Below are 26,571 nucleotides of genomic sequence, written 5' to 3' on the forward strand. Positions count from 1 at the left end.
AAATTTTCGATTTTTTCTTGAAGTGGCAGCACAAAATTTTTCTGTAGAAGAAGACGGCACAATTGCAGGTACGGTGTTTTTGCTCTGCGTTTTTAAGCAAATTATTGGTAGAAAATTGGTGAAAAATTATTTTTATTAGTGAAAAAATGTGCGTCAAGTAGTTTTCTGTTACCTATATATAAAATTTCAACAGTTGGAGTGTGCTTAAGTGCAAAATCTAGTTATTTTCATTGTGTCTTGCAAATGATGGTTGATGGGTGAATTATTTTGGGAAAAATACGTATAAGTGAAGTGCTTATTCATCGCGCACCATTAGGATGCCTATGAGTGCGAAAGAGAAGCGCTTGCTTGTGCAACACCAATGAAATGGCGTCCTATCGCATGAATTTGCATCCACATGGACCGGAATATTTCCGAATATGTATAAAAATCGAGTTTTTAGTGCGATATGAAGATAACAAAATTGTGTTTATAGTGATAACGAAGCAGGTGTAATTAGATCCAAACATCAAAAGTTAAAAATAGACTTGCGCTACAAGTTTCCCATAAATACTCCATTTTGTCTACTTTTTTTTTTACAAGATTTATTCCCACTCGTGTTATTTGCCTTTGCAGATTTCTGAACAAAGAGCGTCGGTTACGCATTAATGTTTTGTACCTTCTTCCTCCCACGACTCGTGCTAGTTTGTTGTTTCACTCGATTTTTCGGAAAGCGGTTTTAGAAGGAATTGCAAGAGGGTTGCCGGTTGAATTGTCGCATTAGTAAATTGTTGTTTTTGCATTGCAGATGAAATATATACATATGTATTATTAATGATTAATGCCGCGCTGTTTTTTTGGATATCAAATGTTAAGCATGAATTATTACATTTGATAAATCAGTTTGATTATTGCAACTCTGATGCCATAAAATACCGCTTCGTATTGAAATTGAGTGAGAGGTTAACGTCAGATAGGAAAAAGACGAAATTGCGAGTAGAATAAACGTGACGGCTGCATATTCTCTTTGAGTCGTCTTTAAATGCCGAACAAAAAGTAATTAGGAAGAAAAACCGAAGTACCCATGGTTACCAGCACCTGCCAAATACGTTGCCAAATATATTTGGTATAAAAATATTAGATTGAATTTTTCTACATTTCTATGAATACAACGTGCTAAGTTTAAATATATGTATGTTGTGATAAAAATATCACACTTTTTTATTTTTATTTTACAATAACTTGGTAAGGATTAAATGTTTTAACTAAGTGAACTCGTTTTGAAAAATTGTATTTAACTCTTCTTTTTTTTTGTTTAGTGAGAAGGCTGGCAACAGTGTGTCAAGCAAAAATTTTATAAATCAATTTCTTGTGTATGCAATTAGTGTTTCACGTTTGATATAAGGTAAATTTTCTATGTAAATAATGATTTTAAATAAAAGTTTTAGTAGGAATAACATAGCAGCTTTTAAGTTACCACTTTCCACCAAAATAAATATATAAAGATTCCCTTGGAAAGTAAAAAGGCGAAAGCGAAAAGATGTATGCTAGTAAATGCTCATGCGGTAAATTGCACATTAGTCCAAACGGTTAGCGAGGAAGAATGGCAAAGGCCGAATGGCGACCAACTCGAACATGTGGATGGACAAAGTGGTGAATGATTAGACCAGGAACGTAGAGAAGAGAAGTTAGTTTTGCTCCATTGTCTAGCGCGGTTTGGGGCTGATAATGAGACACAAGGGAATTTCGCCAGCGAATTGAACCACCGCACTGTTATTGTTGGGCATTCTCGTTCTGCTTTCAGTGAAGATTTGCTCATATATTTGCATAATTAGAAAAAATTCAATTCGAGATTTTTTTATTGTAATTTTTCGTAAAATTTAGGGGAAAGTTGTACATACATATATACATGCGTATTAAAAATAATAACAGACATTTTCAAAAACATTCACAAAATAATATACATACATCATCCCCAGTTAGTGACATGGCTTGGGTTAACTACATTTAAAATCAGACTGCTTGCGATATTCTTTTATTAAGTCCAAACAATAGCCATTGTGTGACCTTTGTAAGAATCATTATATTATTTATTTTCCTAAATAGGTATGTATGTTCATTTACATCAGGTTGTTGTTGTTGTTGTTGTAGCAGCATACAAATTCCCCAAAAACTTTTTGGGGAGTGTTGCTGGAGTGACAGTCCTTGGCCAGATATAAATCTGGGTCGTTCCGGTTACGTAGACCCGACTGTCGTGGGAACGATTTACATCAGGTGTTAGGGACCGCTTGATTTAATAGTTTGTGAGTATGAGAGGGTTGTTGATTGTAACAGCATACAAACTCCGCAGAGTTTTTGAAGGATTGATTCTGAACCGTTCAGTGAAATCGGGAATTTCAATTCATTTACATTAATCTGTTTTTATTATCCAAAATTTCAGACTTGTTTAAAGTATTATATTTTCTTGTATTATCCCAAAAGCTTACTTGTAAATACAGTGTACATATAAATATGAGCACACAAAATCGGAACAGCGGCGGCGGTCGCAACCAAAAGAAGTCAAATTCTGGCAGCGGTGGGGGCGGAGGTGGTGATTCTGCTTTACAGACGTCAAATAAAAAAACAGATGTCTCTAAGACAGAAAAAGAAAAATCTCACCCAAAGGTAAGCGACTTAAGAACGAGTCAAAACAAAAAAAAAAATAAATAAAATAAATAAATGAAACTTTAAAATAATTGTTATTGTTTTTAAGCCAACTGCTGAACAATTGCGCATTGCCCAGATCACCAATAGTAATACATCAGAGGATCCGCAAATGCGCGAAAAAGTCGCCACACTCATAGAGATGACTCAGCGTTCCGAAGAGGAAGTCTGTTGTGCATTATACGAGTGCGATAACGATTTAGAGCGTGCTGTTGTATATCTTTTAGAGACACTTCCAGTGGTAGGTTCAAAATGTTGAATTAAATAAATGTATTAATATTATATTATTTTTGCAAATTAGGGAGCATTTGAGACATCTTCAAAGAAGAAAAAGAATAAAGCTGCAAGTGCCGGGCAGGAGAATGCTGGTGGCGATGGAGAATGGATTGATAGCAATGCCAATACGGACAGACGCGAAAAGTCACGTAACCGAAGCAGCAATCGCGGTGGTCGCGGTGGTACCGACAGCCGTGGCTGTAAGAATGTCATGCTTATTTATGCTATAGAATTGATATTAAGCGATCATAAATTTTAATATAGGGCGCGGCAGAGAGGCTCGCGAGAACGAGCGCAATTTACGTGATTCACGCGGAGGGGATGATCGCAATGACAATTATCGGCGCAGAGAAGGTGGCGGAGGCGGAGGTGGTGGTGGTAGTCGCAGTGGCGGTGGTCGTGGTGGTGGTTATGCAGGCCGCGGTGGTCGGGGCGGCGGTAGATTCGGTGGAGGTGGCCGTGGCACTGGCGGTCGTGGCGAGCGTGGATACAATTCCCGCTCTGGCGCAAATGAAGATCACCAAGAAGTGGAGCTTTGGGACAATACTATAGCTCAGAATGCCGAGAAACAGCAGCAACAATTGCAAGATGATGCCTGGGGCGATTGGGATAATGAAGAGTATGTAGGTTCACTAAAAGATAGCAAAGTATTCACGACGAGCAATTTGCCAAACCAGACGGCGGCAAGTGTGGTTAGCGGTGGTGTTAGTGGTGTGAGTAGTGTAGTAAATAGCGGTACTAGTGAGCTATCAGCGCCCCCCGGGCTAGAGCACCATTTGAGCACTTCGGGGCTAGTAGGCAATGCAACGTCCCCACAACAGCAACAGCAAGGATCTCATTTGAATACGCTCGTTGGCAGTTCGGTTGGGGTGACGGGCGGCAGTGTGCCTGGAGTTGTTAGCGGCAGCAGCAGTGGTCTAATTGAAGATAATTCAGCTGTCAGTTCAACAGTTGTGCAGTCTGCGTCAGTGTCTACAACACCTATGATGCAATATAGTGCAGCTGTAACAAGTTCACAGCTGCCACAATCGCAGCCGCTGACACCACAGCAGCAGCAACAACAACAACAACCGTCGGTTCTGTCGACGCCTCTTAGTACTGCGCCATACGGCAACGCTGCAGATACATTTTCAAATGCTGCTACGGCGGCTGCAAACTTGGTGCAGCAAGTGCAGCAACAACAGCAGCAGCCGCAATCACAAATCAAAGCTTCGGCTACACTCTCTGCCGAGCAATCTCAGTATTTCAATTCTTTGACATCGCAAAACGCCGCTGCAGCGGCAGCGCAGCAACCATTACAGCAGCAGCAGCAGCTGGCAACGACGTATGCACAAAGTGCTGCCGCTGTGCAATATCCAACTTCATATGCAAATGTATTTGGTTCAGCAGCAGCGGTCACCACGGCAGCCACCGCTGGACTCGGCGTAGCCGGCGCTGATCAATCACAGCTTTCGAGTGGGGTGCAACAGCCGCAAGTGCGAAGAGCACGTGCTAAATTGCCACCACCTTCGAAGGTAGGCAAACGAGCAAACATTTATGAGGAGTTTTATTTGCATATAAATTGTTTTTAGATTCCATCGACAGCTGTGGAAATGCCAGGTGACACATTGAATAATATTGGCTACTTGGATGTGCAATTTGGAGGCCTTGACTTCGGGACCGAAGATACTTTCGAAGCATTGCCCGAGAAGTTTGGAGCGTCAGTGACAATGGATGGTCAACAACAGCAGCCGCAACAAACACAGTCCCAACAGTTGGTACAATCACAGCAGGATGTTACAACTGATTATCAGAGCAAGTCAACTGTGCAACAACAACAAAGTTCACTAACGGCAGGCCTGCAAAGTGCACAACTTGTAAGTAAACAACTTATTCCTACGTTTTCAATACTAACAGCCATAATTTAGGGTGATGCATTGTCAAGTGGCTATTCACAACGTGGTGCAGGAGCTGTACAACAGCAACAGCAAGTTGTGAGTGGGGGAAGTGGTGTTGCTGTGGGCGTGGGTGTTGGTGGTGGTGCCTCATCGGTCGGTGGTACCTCTAATCACACATTAGATTTGTCTAAGAGCGATCCGTATGGTCAGTCGCAGAGTGCAACGAACTCTGCTGGTGGATATCAAACGAGCGCTTATCAAACCAGCGTTTCGGTTGCCAACAAGACTGCAAATGCCTACCAGCCATCTGCTGGCGGACAAGTGTATAACAGCAGTAGTTATGCTAACGTACAGGTGATTAAAATATTTGGCTTATAATGTGAATTGTGCTATTTCTTATGTAACAGCCTAACCTAATTTTCACGCACGCCGGCATTTTACTGTCAAAAATATCTCATGCACATACAACTTATATGCGATCAACCTTAATTGAACGGCATTCGTAAAAAGCTAACTCAAATTCCAATTTTTGTTTTGCCTGAGATTTTGATTTGACGTGTCGCTCAGTGAAATCAAATTCAAACGTACGCAAGCCAATTTCGGGTAACGCAGAAAAAGAGATTATACGGCGTGCGTTTATATTAGGGCTATTCTCCAAGTCTTGTAAAGCCCTTGAACGGTGGATGCATTGCGCACTGAAAACTGGTTTTCCTATGTGAAAGCCTTACAATCCATGTACCGAGCAAGGGCTTTGCAAGACTTCGAGAATGCCTCCATTGCATTGAAAAAAAAATCTATTTCGCTTTCGTTCACAGTCTTCTGTTGCTAATACATACCAACCGCAGTCATACGGAGCGTATCAACAGAATTCTATGAATTCATATCAGCAACAGGCGGCAGTCCAGACAGCATCGAACTCTGTAACAGGGGGCGCTGTAAACGTTGGAGGTAGCAGCAGTGGCAATACGACACAAAACATTCCCGTAGTTGGTGGCAGCGGTGGTAATAGCAATGCAAAGTAAGTGACAAATCATTTTGATTTATTTCGTATTTTTTGATTCATTCATTTAATCAATTAAATTTCGCTTTATTAGTTAATTATTTGTTGTTGATATTTGTTATTTTTCTTAATTTGCGTATGTGTTTATACGTTCGTTTGAATTACTTACAATTGCTTATTTAGTTTTGTACTATGAATGACCCCTTAACAATTATCCCAAACAAAATTCTCACTTTCTTCCCGCCCGCCAATACACTGCCTTTGGCCTTAATGCTTTCCATTAATGTTGACAACCATAATCTAATGCAGTAGCAATACAAATACTGGATATTTGTCCTCCGGATACCCAACACAGCAAAGTGCATACCAGTCCAGCCAAAGTGTGTACGGTGGAACTGGTCTCTCGAATAGCACAGGGTAAGTAATTAAAATGTTAAAAATTGAAAGCATTTGAGTTTGAAGTTAAATAAAATATTAGAAAACCTGCTACTTACATCGTTAGGAAGTTCACAAAGTGTTATATACAGGAATGGTTGTATGTCGTAAACTATAAAAACTTAAATAAATGTTAAGCGGACTTAAAACCATAGGCAACTATTTTTTAGCACCGAAAATTCATAATATGACTTATGGTACCTTGCGTAGGCCCTTCATATATTTTAAGCCATTTAAAGTTTTTGACATATAACTATACGACAGTATTCAACACCTTGTGAACTCCCTAAATATTTTTAAATGCGAACAGCGGAGGAAGTTCTGGAACCAATTACGGACGAACCAATTTTTAACGTTTCATATCCAAATGTTATTGATTCCCTAAATCCGAAAAATTGGAAATGTTTAAACGCCAAAAGATTTTTCATAAAAATAGTGACAATATCGCCAAAGGCTCGAGACTTTCGAGTTTTAAAGGCAAAAGAAAATTCGTAACTTAGGAATTCCAGGTACATAATCTGATACTTTTTCCTTAGAGGCTTTTTAAGATAAACACTATTTTATGTCAACTTGAAACACATAAGCGATACATCAGCTCCCAAAGGTTGCAAAAAGTTAAAAAAAGTGCGCTTAGTCTTGAACATTTTAAATAAAAGTAAAATATATGCTTCGCAAAGTAATAATTTGGTTATTCACATGCATGTTGCAAACTTTTTACCGGCTAAAAATTTTGTAAGGGGTTCGTTCGCAAGGTACACTAATCCTATGATAATATTTCTCATTAAAAGTGAATTTGCTATGGTTTGGAGCCCTTTAAATATATATTTAACCAACGGCTAATGTGAAAATCGCCCTAATTTTTTGAAAATTTTAAAGCATGTACACGCAGAGGAGCGTGCTAGCTTTCAGAATGATTTAGCTTTTTTCAGAAGGTACCGGGCTCGAATGCCATCAGGCGCTTACTTAATTTTTTTCCGAACCATGAAAAAGCATCTGAGAAATGGAAAAGGAAAGCGTATTGAATGAAGAAATCAATCAGAAAAACGGCCAAAAACGTTCCTGCTGCCTCAAATGTCTTCGCAATTTTGTCAGCTCGACTTCGTCTGATAAGCTGTAAAATATTTTTTTTTGCAATTCACATTTAATTTTGTTGAATTCAGCCTCATTGTTTACTTCCATTTTTTAACAAATATAAGTTTCTTTGCTTTCACCGCATTCTGTTTTTGTTTACAAATGCAACCCTGTCCATCGTTTGACACTTTTCAAGAACTTACAGGAAAAAAAACTCCGGACTAAATCCTGTACCTTCTGACTAGGAACAGCTACTCAGTTACTCTCTCAAAAGTGTTCCCACTTACAGGTTTTATGCCTAGAGGAACGACTTCCTGTAAGTTCTGACTAAACTCTGTAAACCGGACTGCTATTGGAAACAGACTAAATATGAATGGATAACACAAATGCATAGCAATAACACATCATTAGAAATGAAGGATAATATGCTAGAACTGGTAACACAAAAAAAAAAACTTACAAATCCTCGGTATTTTTGGAGACTTAAAACTTCCACTTTATTATATTCAAATTTGGGACTTGGAAAGTGTTAACTAAATTTTCAAAAAATTCTGAATGAAAAATTGGGGTATGCAGTTTTATATTATAGCCCATTCATTTTTAGTACAATATTTTGCAAGATTAAGATTTTTGAATATATTTGCAGGCGGATTTTGCTTATTCTTCCATATATGTAATTATATAAAATTTTCGAACACACTTTGCAAGAAGAAAATGCGTTACACCGCCAGCACAAAAAAAAACTCAAATCTTAGCCACTTGAAACTTTTAAAAATATACCGATTTCACTATGAAAGGTAAACGAGGTAGACCAGAAAAAAAGACACTGAGGCAGGTTCTGCAATTCACTTCCGAGTGAATTTCAATTAGATGGCGGTGAAACTGCTTTACACTGCCCCACGAATCCGCTTGCCAAGTTTTGTTAATACCATGTTCTGACCGACAACGAAAACACCTTGAAAACGAGTTTTCAGATTGTGGGCTGAAGGCTGTTCACACCGACTGTTGGTGTCATCCTTTGTTTACAGTTTTGCTACAAAAAAAGACAAAACCAAAATACTTTTCCTTCAATTTCTTTTCATTAAAAACCTTTTACTTCCATGCTTTCTTTATTTTGGCCAGCCAATTAACAATAAATCCGAAATGACGTATTAAATGATTTCCACTTCGATAAATAATCGAAAAAAACTAGTGCAGACACCGATTGGAATGGGTGGAACGTGAGTTTTCAAGTGGTTTTCAGCGAAAACTAGTTTTCGTTTGACAGATTTTACATGGACGAAAACACAAGTTTTAGGTCGAAAACCAGTTTTACCAACGAAAACATGTTTTCGAGGTCGGTCAGAACATGGTATAATTCTAAAAGCGCTGACCATTGTAAAAATTGTGATGTAAAAAAATTACTTTTGTAATTTGAACTAAACGTACAGTTCACCTCTGCGTAAAGTGTGAAAATAACTGTTTAGTCAAAATAAATATTTTTTATTTGTATTTCCCTGAAATCATATGGAAATAAAGCTGAATTTAAATTTGTCGTTGCCATATGCATATAAGTTTGTATTATATAGAAGGTACCATTCCTAATTAGTAAATTATAAATTACTTAAATGCATATACATTGTACATACATACTCCAATTCGGTTATTATTAAATTTATCCGTTTGTAAATGTTAACGTAGGCTTTGTAGTATTTTAAGCACTAACAAATATTGTCATTGTTTTATTATTGTTTTGTTATTGTATAGGTTCGCCGGTAGCACAAACACTTCGTCCTCTCAATACAGTAGCTTTAGTGCAAGTGCTAAATTGAAGGATACGGCAACAGCGTCAAGTGGTTCGCATTATGAGGGGTAAGCAGCAATTCTACTTCTAAATTCTCGTTTTGATTGACTGTTGTAATTGCTTGATTGATTGGTAATTCGATTACACATAAACTAATATGCATCCTAAATATTTTTTTTTTTAATATTTGCTATTAACTGGGTAATAATATATTATTAATATTTGCATCTTACATATATATGTACTACTTGTGTCTATTTAATATTAAATAACTTATTTTTTTATTCGTTTCAGTGTGTCCTCAAGCAACGTGGCTAGTAGTAGTGGAGCAGCTGGAAACTCAGCAGTGTCGGCCAATTCGGTGGCGAATTCGTCAGCGTCGGTTAACTGTAGGCATTTCAGAAAAAAATACATTTATACATTTAATAAAATATTAAATACGTACATATGTCATATTTTACTTGCATGAATATACAAATGTATAGCTGCGAGTAAAATCATAGCAGCAAAAAAGATGTTGTTGGCAACTTATGTTTATTTATTTAGTAATAATAATAATGTTTCCACGCTTACACTATTATTGCTAAGTGTTTGGCCGCGGTTCTGCAATTTGTGGCGTATCTCTTGATATTACACAACTGGAGGAACCTACAGTTTTACGCCGCCAACGAACGGCAAATGAATTTTATGAGAAGCTTTGCCAACCGCTGTTAGATAAAGCATTTTATAATTTAGATGTTGTTGGACCAGGACTTGAACCCAGGTCTTGGGGAGTGGTAGTGCGCAAGCAAATATTTTTATATGGAATGCGCAACAGTTCACAGAAAAAAATCTAAAAGATCAACCCCTTTACAAACCTAATTCATTCTCTAAAAAAAAACCATGGAAACTCAAGGTTTAAAAATTTTGTAGGAAACTAAAAAAAAAAAATTCAACAAATATTCCTCCACATTTCAAACTTTTTTCTCAGCAGTATTCTTTGAGTATACAGTTTTCTAGCCCATTTAATTTTATTGCAACTTTCATGTTGCTAAAAAAGAAAACTGCAACACCTTGTACAGAACTAAAAAAAAATTTAAATAAATAAACATAAGTCGCGCAAGTGGTGGTGGTGAAATAGGGGTGTTCATGATGTAACCGATACTGTATGTTTGTACTAACACCATTTCTCTACACTGTTTTGTAGCTAACAACTCAAATGTGAACAGTAACAGCTCGAGCGTGGGAGTAAACAACAGCGTTAGCAGCGCTAGTAACAGTAATACAAACAGTAGCAGCACTGTAAGCGGCGGTGGTAGCGGCGCTGGCGGCAGCGGTAGTGGTAGCGGCAGCGGCGGAGGTGGTAGCAGCAGCAGCAACCCCGCATCTGTGGTGGCCGCAGCAGCTGCAGCCGCAGCCGTTTCATCATCTTCAAATAAAACAAGCGCTAGCGGAATGGTGCCCAACATCCAAATGGTTAGTCAATATATACAGACTGGATTGCCATACTATCAGCAACCAGTTTATTCTTACGAGGATATACAAATGATGCAACAGAGAGTGCCACACGTGGTGAGTTCGCATATGGAGAAATGCAAAACTTAGAAAAATCAATCCAATGAAAATTTCACAAGCATCCATTAAAAATAAAATGCAATTAGGTGTTTAATCATTACTACTTTTGGTTATGTAATTACCTACATATGTATGTATTTAAATAGCTTCTCCTATTCACATTCTTACATAAACTGCTCGTTGTGGTCAAAATTCATATCCATCTGCACTTCCTAACACCCTATTCAAATTGAAAAATCTCTATTCATTTCCTTCCACTTGGTCTTAATTGTATAATAACAAGCAAAAAAAGAACAAAAAAATCAGAAATATTTCACACCATGCATTGGTTATCTATCCAACAAATTAATTTACATATTTGGATATTCTATTCAAATTTAAATTGGCTATAACGAGACCGCTTTAAAATTTGTATATTATGTGTGTAGCAACTTCAGTGTGGAGGACTAAACTTATAATAAGCATGTAGTTTGAATGCGTTACACACAGCGCCTTATTACTCGCACATAACTTTCCAAACCCATTTCTGTAAGCATTTAAAAAAGAGTGTTCTCAACTCTTAACTAATTTGGGTGAATGATAACCATTTAAATTTGTTACCGCTCCATCCATTTTTCAGTTTTCCTTCTCCCATATGATTTATGTGAATCTAATACTCCATCCCAACGCTTATTTGTAATATGTTGCCTTTATTGCATCGCAATTTCTTTTGTAAATAATAAAATGCATGAAATGAAACGAAGCACATAAGAATATTGTTGGCGGCAAACAACTTTTATTGATATCGAACAACAAAAACGGCGTTTCAATGATAAATGTATCAGGGGTTCAGCATGCATGTACATATGTCTCCACCATACCACCCCAAATATATTTTAAATTTAATCGTTAAGAGTGACTGTATGAGCTCCGTTTCATTTTAATGTTTATATTTTCATTCTTCGCTAGTTTTGTGCCTAACCCTCTTTAATTTTTAAATGCATTCAAACCAATTTTTTGTTTTGATTGCAGCAAGGATATTACGATCTCAACTACACTCCGACCAGTTTGGGCACTGGTCGCGATAACTTGGGCTCTGTAGCATATTCTACCATGACTGATGCGCGTTTCACTAGAACGGACAATAATTCTAGCCCAGTTAGCAACGTAAGTAAAAGTCCATATCAAATGTATGGTTGCCTAATTTTTATATATCAATATAGGTGTCAAGTACAATGTCACAGCAAGCAGGCTCTAGCGGCCCAATGCTAAATGTTCCTTACTACTTCTATAGCGGTAATGTTATGCCTGGCAGTTTTCAGTATGGCACACCGGCCATTTATCCGGTATGTTGATAACACTTTTCCAACAATTTTAAAGTTATAAAAATAACAATAAAATATATTGAACCTTTTTTACTTGCAGCAGCAAATTCCAGCTGCTAATACAGCGTCGGGTGGCCAATTCCCGAAACCTTCATACAACACTGGTTATGGTTCGACCAGTTATGATACGTTATCTCAAGCTTCGCAGGACTATACAAAGGGCGCTTACCCGTCGAGCGTTAATCAGCAATCGAAGTCGCAAAATGTCGCCAATCCGCCTCAAACTGGAACGAGTTCGGATATTACATCGTCCATGTATGGTAAGGGACATGTTGCGCTGAATAAGGTCAATGTAAGTGTATAAGCTAACATTTGAATGTTGAAACTATTAGTCGAACTCTATTTTGATTCGCAGTCATATGAGAAACAAAATTTCCATTCGGGCACTCCACCACCATTCAATATGCCGAATACACAAACAGCTGGTGGCACCTCAGCTCAGCCCTACGGCATGTATTTGCCAATGCCGACAGCAGGCCATCACAATATGATTCATCAACCAATCCATCAGGTAATGTAATAGGTATTAATACTATATTTATGTATCAAACAAACTAGGTATACCTACTTGCACACTAATTCCTTTACCTATGCTAATAATCATATGCATACATACATATGTACATATAAGGAACTTTTATTAGATTACTTTCGCCCTACATCTGTATTTACATATTTTACACTAATAACCACACTTGGCCTTCCTTAAGTATAAAGTATATAAACACGCTACGTACAGTTAATTCTAATCTTTCAAAGAAAATGCACTCTTGTGTGTACAAATTCAAAAATATGAGAAGTCATTTAGTTAGGACTCGGTAAGGTCGAGGCCTCGCAATGAGCGGCAAAGCGACGAGCTGTGAGCGGCTTAAAATTAAAAGTGAAATACTATTGAAGTGGCCACGCTTTACGAGACTTGAAACTATGCATAGTAATTCTAATATCTCCTATCCATTTCATCGCTGAATCTCAAACTGTTGTGTTAAAAAACTAAGAAATCACTCAAATGAGTATTGGAAAAAATAGTCAGAGACCGTACTAGGCAGGCATTTTTTTAATAAAAGGCAAAGAAATGTATGGCCCCAATATGTATGGCGACTGGGGTCTAGTTGCTGGTCTAGTAGCCATGGCTAGAAGTATCATAATTTGTATGTATAGCGATTAGTCTCAGTATACAGAAAAGTGCACGTTTTGAAATGAACTTTTCGCAAGTAATTGGCAACTTTGCTTCAATGTGTTCAACAATTTATCATCTATCATATCTATCTATAGCTATCAGTCGCCATACATAATGGGCCATTAGTAAAATTTTGACTCGCATTTTGACTATTTATTTTTAAGGCGAAATTAAACACAATTTTGCTGATATTATTAAAACAGAGGGTAACTGATAATTTTTGCATTTTTTCGGCTATTTAGTTCAAAAAATATTTGAAAACTTTGTCTTTTAATTTGCCTTAAAATGCTGAGAAATATGGCAACTTCATAGACCTCGTAATATGCCACCACTTTCTGCTGGCAATAATTATCTGCGACATCCATTCTACTCAGTATGCCTTTAGGCCTGGTAAATCCACCATAGACCAGGTATTTACCATCCGCCACACCATATGTTTGTGGAGTTTTAAGCCATTTTTTACACCACGAAAAGGAGGTGCCATTACGCCACGCTGCCAGAATTTGGTATACCCGCGGAACTTAAACTACTGTAAAATTACGTTGAGCAATTACACCAGCTCCGTCAGAATTAGGAAGGACGAGGTGACTCCCTTTCGTGTGTAACGCTCGGGCTAGTTTTTTTTTTTACAAAGGCGTACAAATGCTGGCGTATGCCGATGATATTGTTGTTGTTTTTGTAACAGCATATAAATTCCCCTAAGAGTTTTTGGGGAGTGTTGCTGGAGTGACAGTCCTTGGCCAGATAAAAATTTGGATCGTTCCAGTTACGTAGACCCGACTACATCTATTCTGCCTTCTCGGAGTTAGAAAGAGAAGCAAAATGCGCGGGTCTGGTGATGAATGACAACAAAGCGAGAGTCACCTGCTATCAGACAAACAAGGTGTCCGCGTTTTGGCATCCCCGTTGCGGTGACAATTATAAGTTCTTCAAAATAGACGACTTCGTTTATTTAGTAGCCAGCATTAACACCCAATCCAACGGAGAATTCTTCCTTCCAACCAGTGTTACTTTGGAAGGCAATTGGGAAGTTAAGTCCGCTCTCTTCGTACAAAAATCACTATAAGTCATTCATCATGCCCATGCTGGTGCATGGCGCAGACGCGAGGGCAATGAAAACATGTGCTGCGGCGGCTCTTGGAGTGTTCAAGAGAAAGATTTTGGGTGGCTCGGCCATGCCGTATGAATGGACACATACTCCGCCTTCCATCTCTGAAAGTATGAAATGCAGATCACGATGCTGGTAACAAAGGCCAAATAGAGAGGGCTTGACTCTTGGACTTGGCATTTCCAATTGTCGTCAGTTGACCCAGATGAGAAATGGTAATGAGTATCGTGATCGCCGTTGTCTTTTTTAAAGAATACAGGGTATGATTCCACCGGATTATAAAGCAAACCAGGCAGTGAGTTTTTGTGAGTGTTGTTGTTGTTGTAGCAGTGCTCAACCCCCCGGGTTCTGTCATGAATCATCCATCGTCTCTTCCTCCGACTCTGTAAGCCTGAGGACGAGAAAGCTGGCGGCGTCGATGGGCGCGGTCCAGAGCGCTTCTGGTGTCAGGGTCGAGAGGGAGTGTAACGGTGCGTTCTGAATCTCTTGCGGACTTCCACTCTAAATGAGTCAACTTTTCTTATTGAAATGTTATGGAATGGAGCCAAAATTGAGCCTCAGCAATAACATTAATATAGTGATAAAAAAGAGGATTGACATTCCTGAATTAAACCCCATTAAAAAACTTTGCACAATTTGTAAGCCTAGTAGTGGCGTTTACCTTGCCAGGTCTGACCAATTTGTAACCGTTTAATCAAACCTCTGAAATAAAAACGGTTTGCGATTATTCAGTGTTTATTTCGGTTCAAAGAAATCAAAACCGAAAACCGGTTTTTGGGTAAACCAAAATTAACTTTCCTGTGTTTTTTTTGAAATTTTAAATAGAACATTATTAACCTGTAGCTGTGAGTAAAGGGTCTCACAGACCTTTTGATTTCACGTCGAAAAAGACTGAAACTGCTATGTGTGTTTGTTTCGATTATATAATGAAGTACATATATCGACGTTAAATCTTTTCGTTTTAGGCCTATTTATCATAATTGAGATTTTACGAAAAAACTAAATAAATCTGTTTACATATATACATAGAGGTTGTTCACACTTGCCTGGTTATCTGGTTAGAAATTATTGCGTAGTGACTTTTTTGTTGTAAACTGAATAAAAAAATACAACCACATAACCACCAAAGACCGAAAATAACTGGTCCACATTGAACACATTGTAATTTTTGCTATCATTAGCCATTTAATTTTTACTTTTTGTGATATATCACTGTGAAAGCGTTTTATGCGAGGGAGCTTACGGTTAATGACTGTGAGAAATGGAATCGTTAACGAGTTAGCAAATTTAATTATGATTCAGAGAAAATATATGACGAAAATGCAACGAAGTAAAACAAACTATAAAGAATAGCAGGTAAAACTATTTTTATTCACTGAAATGATCACCGCAATAAACTTTTTTTTTCAAACATTACACACTGAAACTTTTGATCACTACTCGTATCGAAGTCAAAAAAGCTGCGTAATTCAACGCTTGATTTTTGGCCCATCTTCTTCCCTTCAATAAATAAACTATACAAACTAGAAGCATACTGCCGAAGCACTTCACTCTCTACTTTTAACATAACTATTCGGATAACGTTGCATTTAAAACAAAAAAAAAAAACAAAAACAAACAAAAGGTCAATTCGAAGCGTGAAAAACCAAGCAAATCAACCAAAAGTCTAACCAACGCAGATAAGCCAAACACTTGTTATAAAAAAAAGGTCAATTCGAAACGTAAAAAAAACAACAAATCAACCAAAAGTCTAACCAACGCAGATAAGCCAAAAACTTGTTATAAAAGTTATTGTGAGTGATTTATTTTTTATAACAAGAAATAAATGACAGTTTGTGACACAGCAATAAATGGCCCGGCTATTTTCGGTCTCCGATAACCACATAACCTTATAACCAGCCAAGTGTGAACAGGCTCATACATTTTAGTGGTGTACAAGAAACGGCTTCAAATAAACAAAAAATGAACTTTAAATGTTTCAAAATTCATCGTCAAGAAGTTCAAGAAAAACGAAGGGTTTACATGCTTAGGGTCGTTTTCTGAAGTGACCTTTAACTTTAAAGCTCACTTTATATTTAAAGTTTGCATTAAAATTTATGATTGTGTCTAAAGTAAAGCATTTTATAATTGGTTTTAAATTGAAACATACATACGTAAAAAACCGATAATAGAAATGCTTAACTTAAGATATTGCTTTAGTTTTAATCCAACCTTTAAATATAAAATTAGGTTTACAATTAAAGGCTACTTCAGAAAACGGCTTCTGTTGTCTGTGCACATGTGGTTTAAGGTGAATACATCGCTTCCAGATGCCACAGAAGCGGCATATATAGTTAAGTTTACCTTATTGGTTTTTTTGGGTTTTTCAAGCAAGTTGCCAATTTTTGAAATTACAGGAAACCACATCTCTGCCGAAGTGCCTAGTTTGGTTTTCGTCTTCTGCGAGAAAAATCGAACGGGTTGAACGGACTCGTAAAATTTTCCACTGGCATCAGAATCTGTCGAGTTGCAAAAGAAATAATAGAACTCTTCATCAATACACAGAAAAAAATGTTTTGTTTTTTTACTTTCGAAAATCCGGGTATCCGGATATCCGGTTAATGGGAATTCATTTTTTTTATCCGGATGTCCTGATATTCGTGTAACCGGATACTCGGATTTTTTAGTCAGATATTCGAATGTCCGGATTTTTCGGATAGTCAAATAATCCGAATAGAAATCCCAGCCTTACTAGGGAATCTTTATATATATACAAAAGTTACTTAATCGATCACTCATAAGCGATTAACCTTTTCATTGACTTTTTCGATTTGACTGCTCATTAACGGATTTACGTATGTATCGTATCGATAGCTTGGAGTGAGAAGTTTAATTTTATAGAAGATGAAAAAACTTCTTATATTGATGTTCTTGAGAGTATTACGTGAAATTTTGAATTCAACATTGTGCGGTTTTAAAGCAAAGCAAAACTTCATACGAATGCATATTTAAATTTTGATTAAAATATTTCGTATTGTTTTGGTCTTATCGAATTTTCTGTGCGTCTTCCAGATTTACCAAATTTGCCTTTCAAATAAATACACAAACGGGAAAAAATAACTCAAGTACCTTAATCCTTTTAGAAACGATGCATTTTTAATTTCTCTTGCTTCAATCTAAGCTAGCGATATGATGTTCCCATGAGCACCGCAAATTTCGTTGTTCGCTCTCTCAATAACTTTTGCGAATTACCCCGTTTGCACGACATATCCTCGATTGGATTTGAAATTTTTCGTTGTTTTTGACTTGTTTCCCTTCAGTTTCTGTCCTTTATTTTGGTTTTTTCTATTCTCTTTTGCTTTGAATCTGAATTATATGCAATTGAGGTAACTCGCTCCCAAATTTGTGTATGTCGAATTAACTAATTGGTTTCGAATTTGGTTCCATTGGGAGAGAGAATAACGAACGAATTATATATGCATTAAAGTGGTCCAAAAATGCATGTGAAAAAGTAAAGTCGGAATTTTAATCCCCTAGGATTGTTCTATACCAAAAAAAATATACCTTTTTTTATTTTGAAATAAAAAAAAATTGGGGAGTGTTGAAAGTTTTCCATGTACATATTTTATATGGGAGAAAAACAACTTTTCGTAGAAATGGTGTAGAATTCTTGAAAATCAATGTTTTTCAATCTGTTTCTCTTCAGGAGATTACCAGTAATAATACCCAATTGTTTCTTTAACAATTTTTTCTTGGTAACTATATTTTATAGGTTCGCCAAAACCCCCAGAAAATACAATGGGGGGGCCAATGAAAAACCTTTAATATTAAAACATAGTTAAATAAATAATTAGATATTAATATTGGAAGTCTCCTGAAGAGAACCACAGTTTTCCGATCGAAAAATATTGATTTTCAAGAATTTTATACCATTTCTACGGAAAGCGGTTTTTTCCCCATACAAAATACATGGAACACTTTGAACGCTTTTATATATAATATTTTTTGATTTAAAAATAAAAAAGTAGGGATACATTTTTTTTGGTATAGAACAATCCTAGGGGATGGCGGCATTGAAATTCAAACATTCCTCTTTTTGGACCATTCTAATATACACATATATTTTGAATGATTATGAATCTTGACTATTCATCAGAAAGATAGGGGACATTTGGCCTGTTCGAATAGATCTCAAATAAAAGTTAATCAACAACAACTTGGAGGAGAGTAACGAACAAATACAAAAACAAAAATTTTCAACATTTGCACAAACATGCAAGTTTAATGTTCAGCTGATCGAAATTTTATTTATATCCAAAATATTTCTCGATAGTAAAATGAAAGTGTGAGCTGCTTTACCGGTCAACTGTTATTTCTCCTGGTTATAATTAACTTTATTTTCAGTTAATAACTTAAAAATTAAATTCCGAAAAATGATTGGTTACAAGCATTATCGCTATTTTATTCAAAATTTTCCTTAATATTTCCCACAAATTTTTCAAAATACAAAGCATCAGTCTCTTATTTTTAAACCGCACTAGAAGAAAAACCTACACGACGAGACTACAATGCTCCGTGTAAACACAATAGATATGCTGCTGTCAAAACAGTTCCTGCTAGCCTGTGACAGAACAATCCACTCAAACTGCAGTCTGACATAGAGAGCTGCATCACCAAGACACGTAAGAAGACACCTCGGTCATATAGAAGCAGATATCGACCAACAGCTTCATTCACCACTGAGCCGCGATGCATACTTTGGGGGCATCAACAACCTTCATTGCGAAGCCGTCATCTCCGCAACACGAGGACGCCAAGAAATTCAACTCCCGCGCGAAACTAGAAAAAGTCTAAAACTTGGGCTTGAAAATTAGTATATAACGGTGGTTGCGCACATTTGACATTGTTTACAATCTGCCGAGGTTTAGAAAAGAGCCAGATGCTTTGTATTTTGACGTTTTGGAATGCACCCATACATGTATTTTGGAAATCAGCTTACGATCTTTCAGTTGCAGCCATAACTTGGAAATTTTATTTCTTAGACTGATTTCCGGAAAGTGACAAAAAGATCATTCAGGCTGTTCACACGTGAAAATAAAATTTATCTTTGTCAATGCAACAGCCAATTGCATTGGAAAGTAGGAAATATAGTCACGTCTGACGCGCTCTTTTTTCTTGCTGGCAATTTTTTCAACAAGAACTAGCAGCTTCCCCTTCAAGTTCAATGTCACTTGGCGCTTCCAATTACCCCAATTTCGCAAATTTTTTGAGTGCGCTAACGCCAAAACCCCATAATTTCTTATAATTATCAATAACAAGGCCAACAATTTTCAGGCGCAAAACCTGGACCATCTATTTCCTATAAAATTTTTTGCGCTGAATATTGTCAAAAATTTTATCTCTAAAATCTTCTTAATTTTTTCAATTCCAATTATTTAAACAATGCCAATTCCAAATGGCGGACCCAATATTGTACTTTCAATCGCAAAAAATTGTTTTGGAGTCTGAAAATTGCTGATCTATGTAGTCTCTAACCAATTAACCTTATAACAAGGGAGGTGTGAATACCTATAACGTTTCTTTTGAGCTTTCAAGTCTTCTGAATACTTACTACCTGAGAAAAGAGATTGAAAACACACAATTTCAGTTGCTGTGAGTCGTCGTTCTATTCTGCATTTTATAGGTTATCCTATTAACAAACTACTATTAATAAGAAACAATAACAATAACGCTTAAGAATTTTAAAAACCGAAATCATATCGTTTTAACGCGAAGAATGTATGCCAATAACTTTTCAATTTAACTTAATACATCTTGACTTTTCAAACACTCTGAATGTGCTAATTTTTCCATGAACCTTCATCATTCAGGTTATATTAAATCAATTGAAGTAACAGCCAATTTTTGTAGCACAATAAGTACCTACATTTAAAATATGTTCGTAATCGTATAAGTAATAATCAAAAGCTAAAATCAAAAATATATTCACGCTCACTGTTTCTATTAAGTACAGTACATATGTAAATGAAAAAATGCATGGAAAAAACTTTTTTATTATTTTATTATTTCTTTTGGTTTTTTATGGGACAACATTAGATGGACGGCAGGATTCATAATTCATCCCGCCGGGTAAGTTTTTAGAATATCAGTTAAACTACATAGTATGTACTTAGTATATAACTTTATAATATTTTCCTCTTTCAACTTTTGTTATTTTTTTATTTCAATTTAACGCGTTCGAACAAACATATACATATGTATACATATACATATATATGTAACTATGCCTACCTATCAGCATAATCGTTGTCACAAATACACCTTTTTTAAATTCATTATATTTCAGTAATTCCCTTCATATTACATGAACTCGAAATGCATTTATTTATAACCAAAAAAGTTAAAGAATCTGTGCAAATTTTTCCTTTTACAAAAATCATATCGCGTAACCTCTCAGGTGTTAAAAATTTTAGATTTAAAAAAGGCAAAATCGTGTGGCCTTATTCATAAAAAATAAAATATACCTATCGAAAGACATTTTCGTACAAATTTTCGATTTATAAAGTATTATTTTTTATGAATTTGGATGTTAGATTATAATTAGTATAGAAGTGATTTATTAGGCGCTTGTATCACAGACACTACTATCAAGTATGTATCCACTTTATAATAACAAAGCAAAGAGTTTTTCGAAAGTCATCGCTATTTATTAATTAGAGGAAAAAAATTCCATAATTTTCTATATTTATTCAAAGCAAAATTTTCCTTTTAATACTTTTTGAGCAGAACACCCGTTAGTTAAATTTTTTGAGCATTTAAAAACCCAAAAGCCAAGGTTTAAATATGCGTGTAAACTTCTGAAAAATTCCGAAAGTCTCGAATAAACCCGAAAATTGCCAAGACATACATATAACAGAGTCCCGAAAAATCTTATAGTCTTTGAAAGTAAGAAAAAACACCGCTTATTTTTTGCCCAACAAATTTCAAGAAATGGTGCTTTTTGTTTTAACAAACAGAGGGTATCAAGAATTTCTTCAACATTTTCACGTAGCAAGTTGTCTACCAAAAATATCTTTGAATTCTGATTTCACAAAAGAAACAAATGCTCCAAATATTTCGCAAGAACAGCAAAAATATGTGTTCAAAACTCTTAAAAAGTGCATTGCATCTGGATTCAGGTCAAAAAACGAAAGAAAAAAATATAGAAAACCTATTATATTTGAAGGTCCAAGTAACTCTTTCATCCATCTCAAAAGCTTTAAGATACCGTTACATTTATTTCCTACTATATTTGAGCCTATTTGTACTGAACTCTGCATCTGAAAAGCTTAAAAACATCGTTACATTTGTTTCGCCATCTCTTCTCGTTCTTGAGATATTTGATTTTGTGCCTTCTTGTGCAAAATCGTACTCTAAACTTGAAGGTCAAGGTAACTCTTTATCCAACGAGTCTATTTTTCCTTAATTCTGCATCTCAACAGCTTGAAAGTGTTGAATTGAAAATACCGTTACACTTGTTTCGGTATCTCTTTTCGTTCTCGAGATATTTGATTTTGTACTTTTTCCAAAATCATACACTGTGCGACGCCACCACCGAAAAATTCTGCATACAAACCTACCCAAGGCGAATTCATACACGGTGATAGCGGCAGCATAAAAACAAAAAAATTACAATAGCAAATTAAACGCACGATGACAATCAGAACCCAAAAGAATATACAAAAATCACGTAATTTTGACAATCGGTGCAATTCGTCTTGAATTCAGCTGCTTCGGTAATACCACCTTGTTTGAATTCGCCTTTAGGTAAACTCTCAACAATCAGTAATTTTTTGGGAATAGATCTCGGTTCACAAATTTATCCATGTTCTCGCTACATAATATGTAATATATTGGGCCGTATGCACAAAACCTAAGCAAATGCTTTTGCTTAAAATTTCAAATTTTTTACTCGATTTGTTCAAATAAATTTAAGTGAAAGATATGAAATTTTAAGTAAAAGCAATTGCGTAGTTTTTATGCATATGGCCCATTATGTTGATTCAAAGTACTGAATACACAAATAATGACCAAAATGTTCTTAATAATACTCCAACCATCTCTGCGATTTTCCAATTCGCATTTTCCAGAATAAGTATTTCGATTTTGAAAAGGAGGAACGGTTAACTTGTTTTTGAAAATGTAGCAACCCTATTCAAAAATATTTTCGAAATAAAGCTTTCTTAACGCTCACTGGTTTGACACACATAATATTTTATTTAACGTGTTACAAATTGATTTTAACTTTATGAAAAAATGGCAACCCTCTAAAAATATTTCCACTATAAAGCATTTTGCCTATTTCATTTGATAGCCACATTAAAATATTTCGTTTAAACTTTTTAATAGTTATCAATTAATTGACTTTTACTTTTTTAACAGGTGGTAACCCTCTTAAAAAAAGACTTTCGCAATATAAAGTTTCTGAACCGCTTTCGTTTGACACCCACATTGCTGTAATATTTTGTTAAGCTTGTTTTTAATCGATTTTAACTTTGAAAGAGGTGCCAACTCTCTTCAAAAAAATATTTTATATGTTAAGCCAGGATATAAACTATCCGTATTCCCAAATTTAATTGAAATATATCCAGACGTTTTAGCGTGAAGAACAACAAACATACTCACTCACAAACTTTCACATTTATAATATTCAATAACTAATTCTGTCACCGTACAGCTTATGATTTTGTTATCCGCTAATTTTTTGGCAAGTTCGAAATAAAAGTTCAACTGATTTTCTAAAATCTGTTTCATCTTGCTTTTAACGAAATTTTCTTTAGATTATTTTAGTTTGATCTTTTTTCCATTAATTCTTCTTGCTTAACCCGTCTGTGATATAAGAGTACGTTAAAATTAGTCATTATTTCCAAAGAAAAGAAGTTTATGTTTATGCTAAAAACATATCGTCACCTAACCGGCCATCTTCACGTGCTGGGAAATCTTGCCTACGTGACGACGCATGCGAGATTCCGCACGTGTAAGCCGCAGAAAGTACGAAGCATGCTTTTTCTGGCATACCGAGCTTTTCACGAGCTCTCGCATGCCTTCAACTATCATTTTTGTTGTATGACAGGTATTTTCTCATTTCGCAGAATTCTTCATAGTAGCAACATCGTTTATTTTGGTGGAAAATATAAATTTAGCCTGCAAAGCTCGAACATTCCTTTTTGGCGACATTTTACAAATGAAAAAGTATGCTGTCAAATGTCCAGTCGATAAAACTCTTATCTCGCTTGCGATAAAAAAAAGCAGAACGCAAGCGAGATTTTTAAGCATGAGAAGACGGCCGGTTAAAGGTGCCAAGTCCATTTTTTCAAATTATTCAGGAGAGACGAAAAATCGATGTAGTTTTGCATCTAAAACTAAACTTTGAAAAAATGTAGACTTGGCACCTTTTCCCCTTTAGGTAGCGATATTATGTATGTTTGAAGTATGTAAAGCAATTTTTGTTTTATTTTGCCCTCTGCACCACAAAGCAAAACTGAAAGGGGGAATACACGACATAAGGGTCCGAATCGCGGCATTCGTATACGAGTGATTACTCGTTTCAAATCGAACAATACAATACAATTTAAATGGGCGAAGCACACTCGCTATCGACTAGCGATCTAAAAATTAAATTTCGCTTCGAGTTACGTTCGATATAGAAATGAATAGAGCCGAAGTTTGTTAATTTTCTTACCATTTTGTTTTAACATTTGGGGTATTCACAACGGTGTCGTAAGTGTCGTATTGTTGTATGTCGTAAACTTTAAACGCCTAAGAAATATATTAAGGGAGTTCGCAAAGTACCAACATATGTCATATTATGATTTTTTTGTAGTGCTAAAAAATAGTTGGTTGCGGTTTCAAGTTCTCTAAACATTTATTTAAGCTTTTAAAGTTTACGACATACAACAATACGACACTTACGACACCGTTGTGAATCGCTCAATTGTTTTTTTAATTCACATTTGTAATATTATGAACTTTTAATCTTCGAAAAACAAGCCTTTGACTCATATAGTGCAAGGAATTTTCGCCAAAATACTTTCTTTATAGAATTCATAGTGACGCAAACTGTTTAGTGGTTGACGACTTGAAAAAAAAATGAACTACTTTCACCATACACTACACCAGCATGCTGGTACATTCCAAGGTACATTGAACAGGTAGTATCAGTAGAGCAGCTGATTTGATTTATTTTCAAATTATTTGGTCTCCAAAATGTCAAATATTTTTAATTTTTTCTCACAAAAATTCTGAATTGTTAAAATACATTTGCATGTGAAACCTTTTTCCATACAAAACAAGCGATTGAATAGCAGCTTTTGGAACGTTCGCCCAACTCAGCAGCACAACCGCTGATTACTGGGCCTTGCAAAGGATGGTTCAATGCTTCGAGAAGCAAACAAATTTACTAGGAAAGAAAGTTACATCAATTTTTATTTTTTCCAATTTCAATTTTTTATTTTTTATAATTTTTTGTATTTCACATGGCACGCTTTGATTTAGAAGAAAAAATTCAGAACAGTTTTTGACACTTTCGATACCAGAAGCAACAACAAAATACACGCAAATGTTGTTTTTGCTCTACTGATACTACCTGTTTAATGTGCCTTGGTACAATCATAAAAATATCAAACTCACGTAGGTTTTCGAATTATTTCTCTTACAATAGACACATACAGTGCCGGACATAAGTATTGGCACCGAAAAATTTTCGCAATGATGCAAAGTTTTTTATTATTATTGCTTTTTGCCAATTTTTTATTAAAATCTAGTCTTACTACATACAACAAAACACAAACAATAAAATCCTTAAACTGTGCAAATTCAATAAAATGGCGTACTAATTTGCATATTTCAAATCAGATTTTTTTAAATAAAAATTCTAAGTATGCAGTTGTTTAGCCCATTATATTTTATTCTAACAAAGGGCAAGTTGGAGTTGCTAGAAAATCGCGTTGTTTGGAAATTTTTAAAGTTAGTGGAAGGTATTGCATACAAAAAATTATTGTCGAACATACTTTGTATAGAAAAACCTGCGTGAAAAAAATTTCAAAGATTCAACGCGATTTTCTAGCAACTAAAAACTTTCACTTTGAATGGCTACAAAACTGCATACTTAGAATTTTTCTAAAAGATCTTAATAGAAAGTTGCAAATTTATTGAATTTTCCTGAGTTTTGCTCAAAGTTAAGATATACTATTTATATGTTTATTGGTGTACAATGAACCATATTTTTATAAAAATTTATCGAAAATAAATTAAAATAAAAAAACTTTGCTTATATTGCGAAAAATTCACTGTGCCAATACTTTTGTCCGGCACTGTATTGGTTTTTTCAAAATTTCAATTTATGCCCTAATCTTGCAGGATGGCACAAAGTTATTTTATGCAATTTTTTTCAGTTTAGAAAATATTGACAAAAAGGCCTCGAAATTACCTTAATATAACCGAAGGGTTGAAAATCAAAATTTTCTAAATTAAGACTCATACATTTTTTTCTATTGCCAAACTACTAGTAAACGTCTCGCAATTTCAGTTGAAATTCAAAATAGTACTCAAATTGCGCGATTTGGGGCTCTTAGAAACATACTGTAGGCAATTCTTTACTGAAATCAAATGTTTTTAGATACAAGCAATAAGCAAAAAACAGCTAAGAACGCATACCTTGCACATACTTACTTGATACATCCGTATTTGTGCGTATATCTATATAAACATTTGCCATTTTAAAGACATTTTTGTATATGCACTTCTTAATAATATTAAAATTTTCCATTTACATAAATACTAAGTGTTATTAATTATATAAAATGTAAATAATAAAACAACATATTTTTGGTTCTTATAGGATTCGAATAGCACGGGCCAGCGCCAACAGACAAGTAGCCAATCGAAATCGGCTGCTAAACAAGGCTACTCACCCTCTTATTGGACTGGACAGAATTGAATGTGAAAAGGAAGGCGTTGCTACAAACACATTAATGCATACACATATATATATAAATATTATATGTATATGTTAATAAGAAACTCGATTCCGATTTAGTAACAACATAATCCAATCAGCTCTATAAATCGGTTCCAGCTGCGAAGCAATTGCGTGCACACAACCATAACCACACACACATACACATACGTACTTCTTTTACTTTTCACATTGTCTGTCTGCCGGTCCTATAGTTTTCCTTTATACGAATGTATTGATGCTTATGTATGGTACATTAGTATAAAAAAA

The 26,571-nt window shown here is 35.6% G+C and overlaps 1 protein-coding gene across 10 annotated transcripts; it reads left to right on the forward strand.

Moving 5' to 3' along the window:
* On the forward strand, positions 1–26,571 carry lig (ubiquitin-associated protein-like lingerer). 10 transcript variants are annotated; one of them, XM_017617274.1, is made up of 18 exons: positions 1–68; positions 2,461–2,643; positions 2,732–2,923; positions 2,984–3,158; positions 3,223–4,472; positions 4,530–4,814; positions 4,866–5,189; positions 5,651–5,853; positions 6,145–6,252; positions 9,088–9,192; positions 9,419–9,513; positions 10,311–10,675; positions 11,690–11,824; positions 11,881–12,003; positions 12,083–12,334; positions 12,398–12,553; positions 20,403–20,435; positions 26,185–26,571. In XM_017617274.1, the coding sequence occupies exons 2-18, from the start codon at positions 2,491–2,493 to the stop codon at positions 26,281–26,283; spliced, it is 4,053 nt and encodes a 1,350-aa protein (XP_017472763.1). In that variant the 5' UTR covers positions 1–68; positions 2,461–2,490; the 3' UTR covers positions 26,284–26,571. The 10 variants fall into 10 exon arrangements, with proteins under 10 accessions (XP_017472763.1, XP_017472777.1, XP_017472809.1 ...); XM_017617288.1 differs by having other exon boundaries at positions 12,086–12,334; XM_017617320.1 differs by having other exon boundaries at positions 10,311–10,579.

The sequence above is a fragment of the Rhagoletis zephyria genome, unplaced genomic scaffold (assembly GCF_001687245.7).
Source record: "Rhagoletis zephyria isolate East Lansing unplaced genomic scaffold, Rhagoletis_zephyria_1.1 Rzeph_scaffold_00029, whole genome shotgun sequence".
Lineage (NCBI taxonomy): Eukaryota > Metazoa > Arthropoda > Insecta > Diptera > Tephritidae > Rhagoletis > Rhagoletis zephyria.

Coding starts and splice junctions, on each gene's coding strand:
- lig (XM_017617274.1), top strand. CDS start 2,491: ATGAGCACACAAAATCGGAACAGCGGCGGCGGTCGCAACCAAAAGAAG. Junction 2,644..2,731: donor AAGAAAAATCTCACCCAAAG/GTAAGCGACTTA, acceptor ATTGTTTTTAAG/CCAACTGCTGAACAATTGCG. Junction 5,854..6,144: donor GGTGGTAATAGCAATGCAAA/GTAAGTGACAAA, acceptor AATCTAATGCAG/TAGCAATACAAATACTGGAT.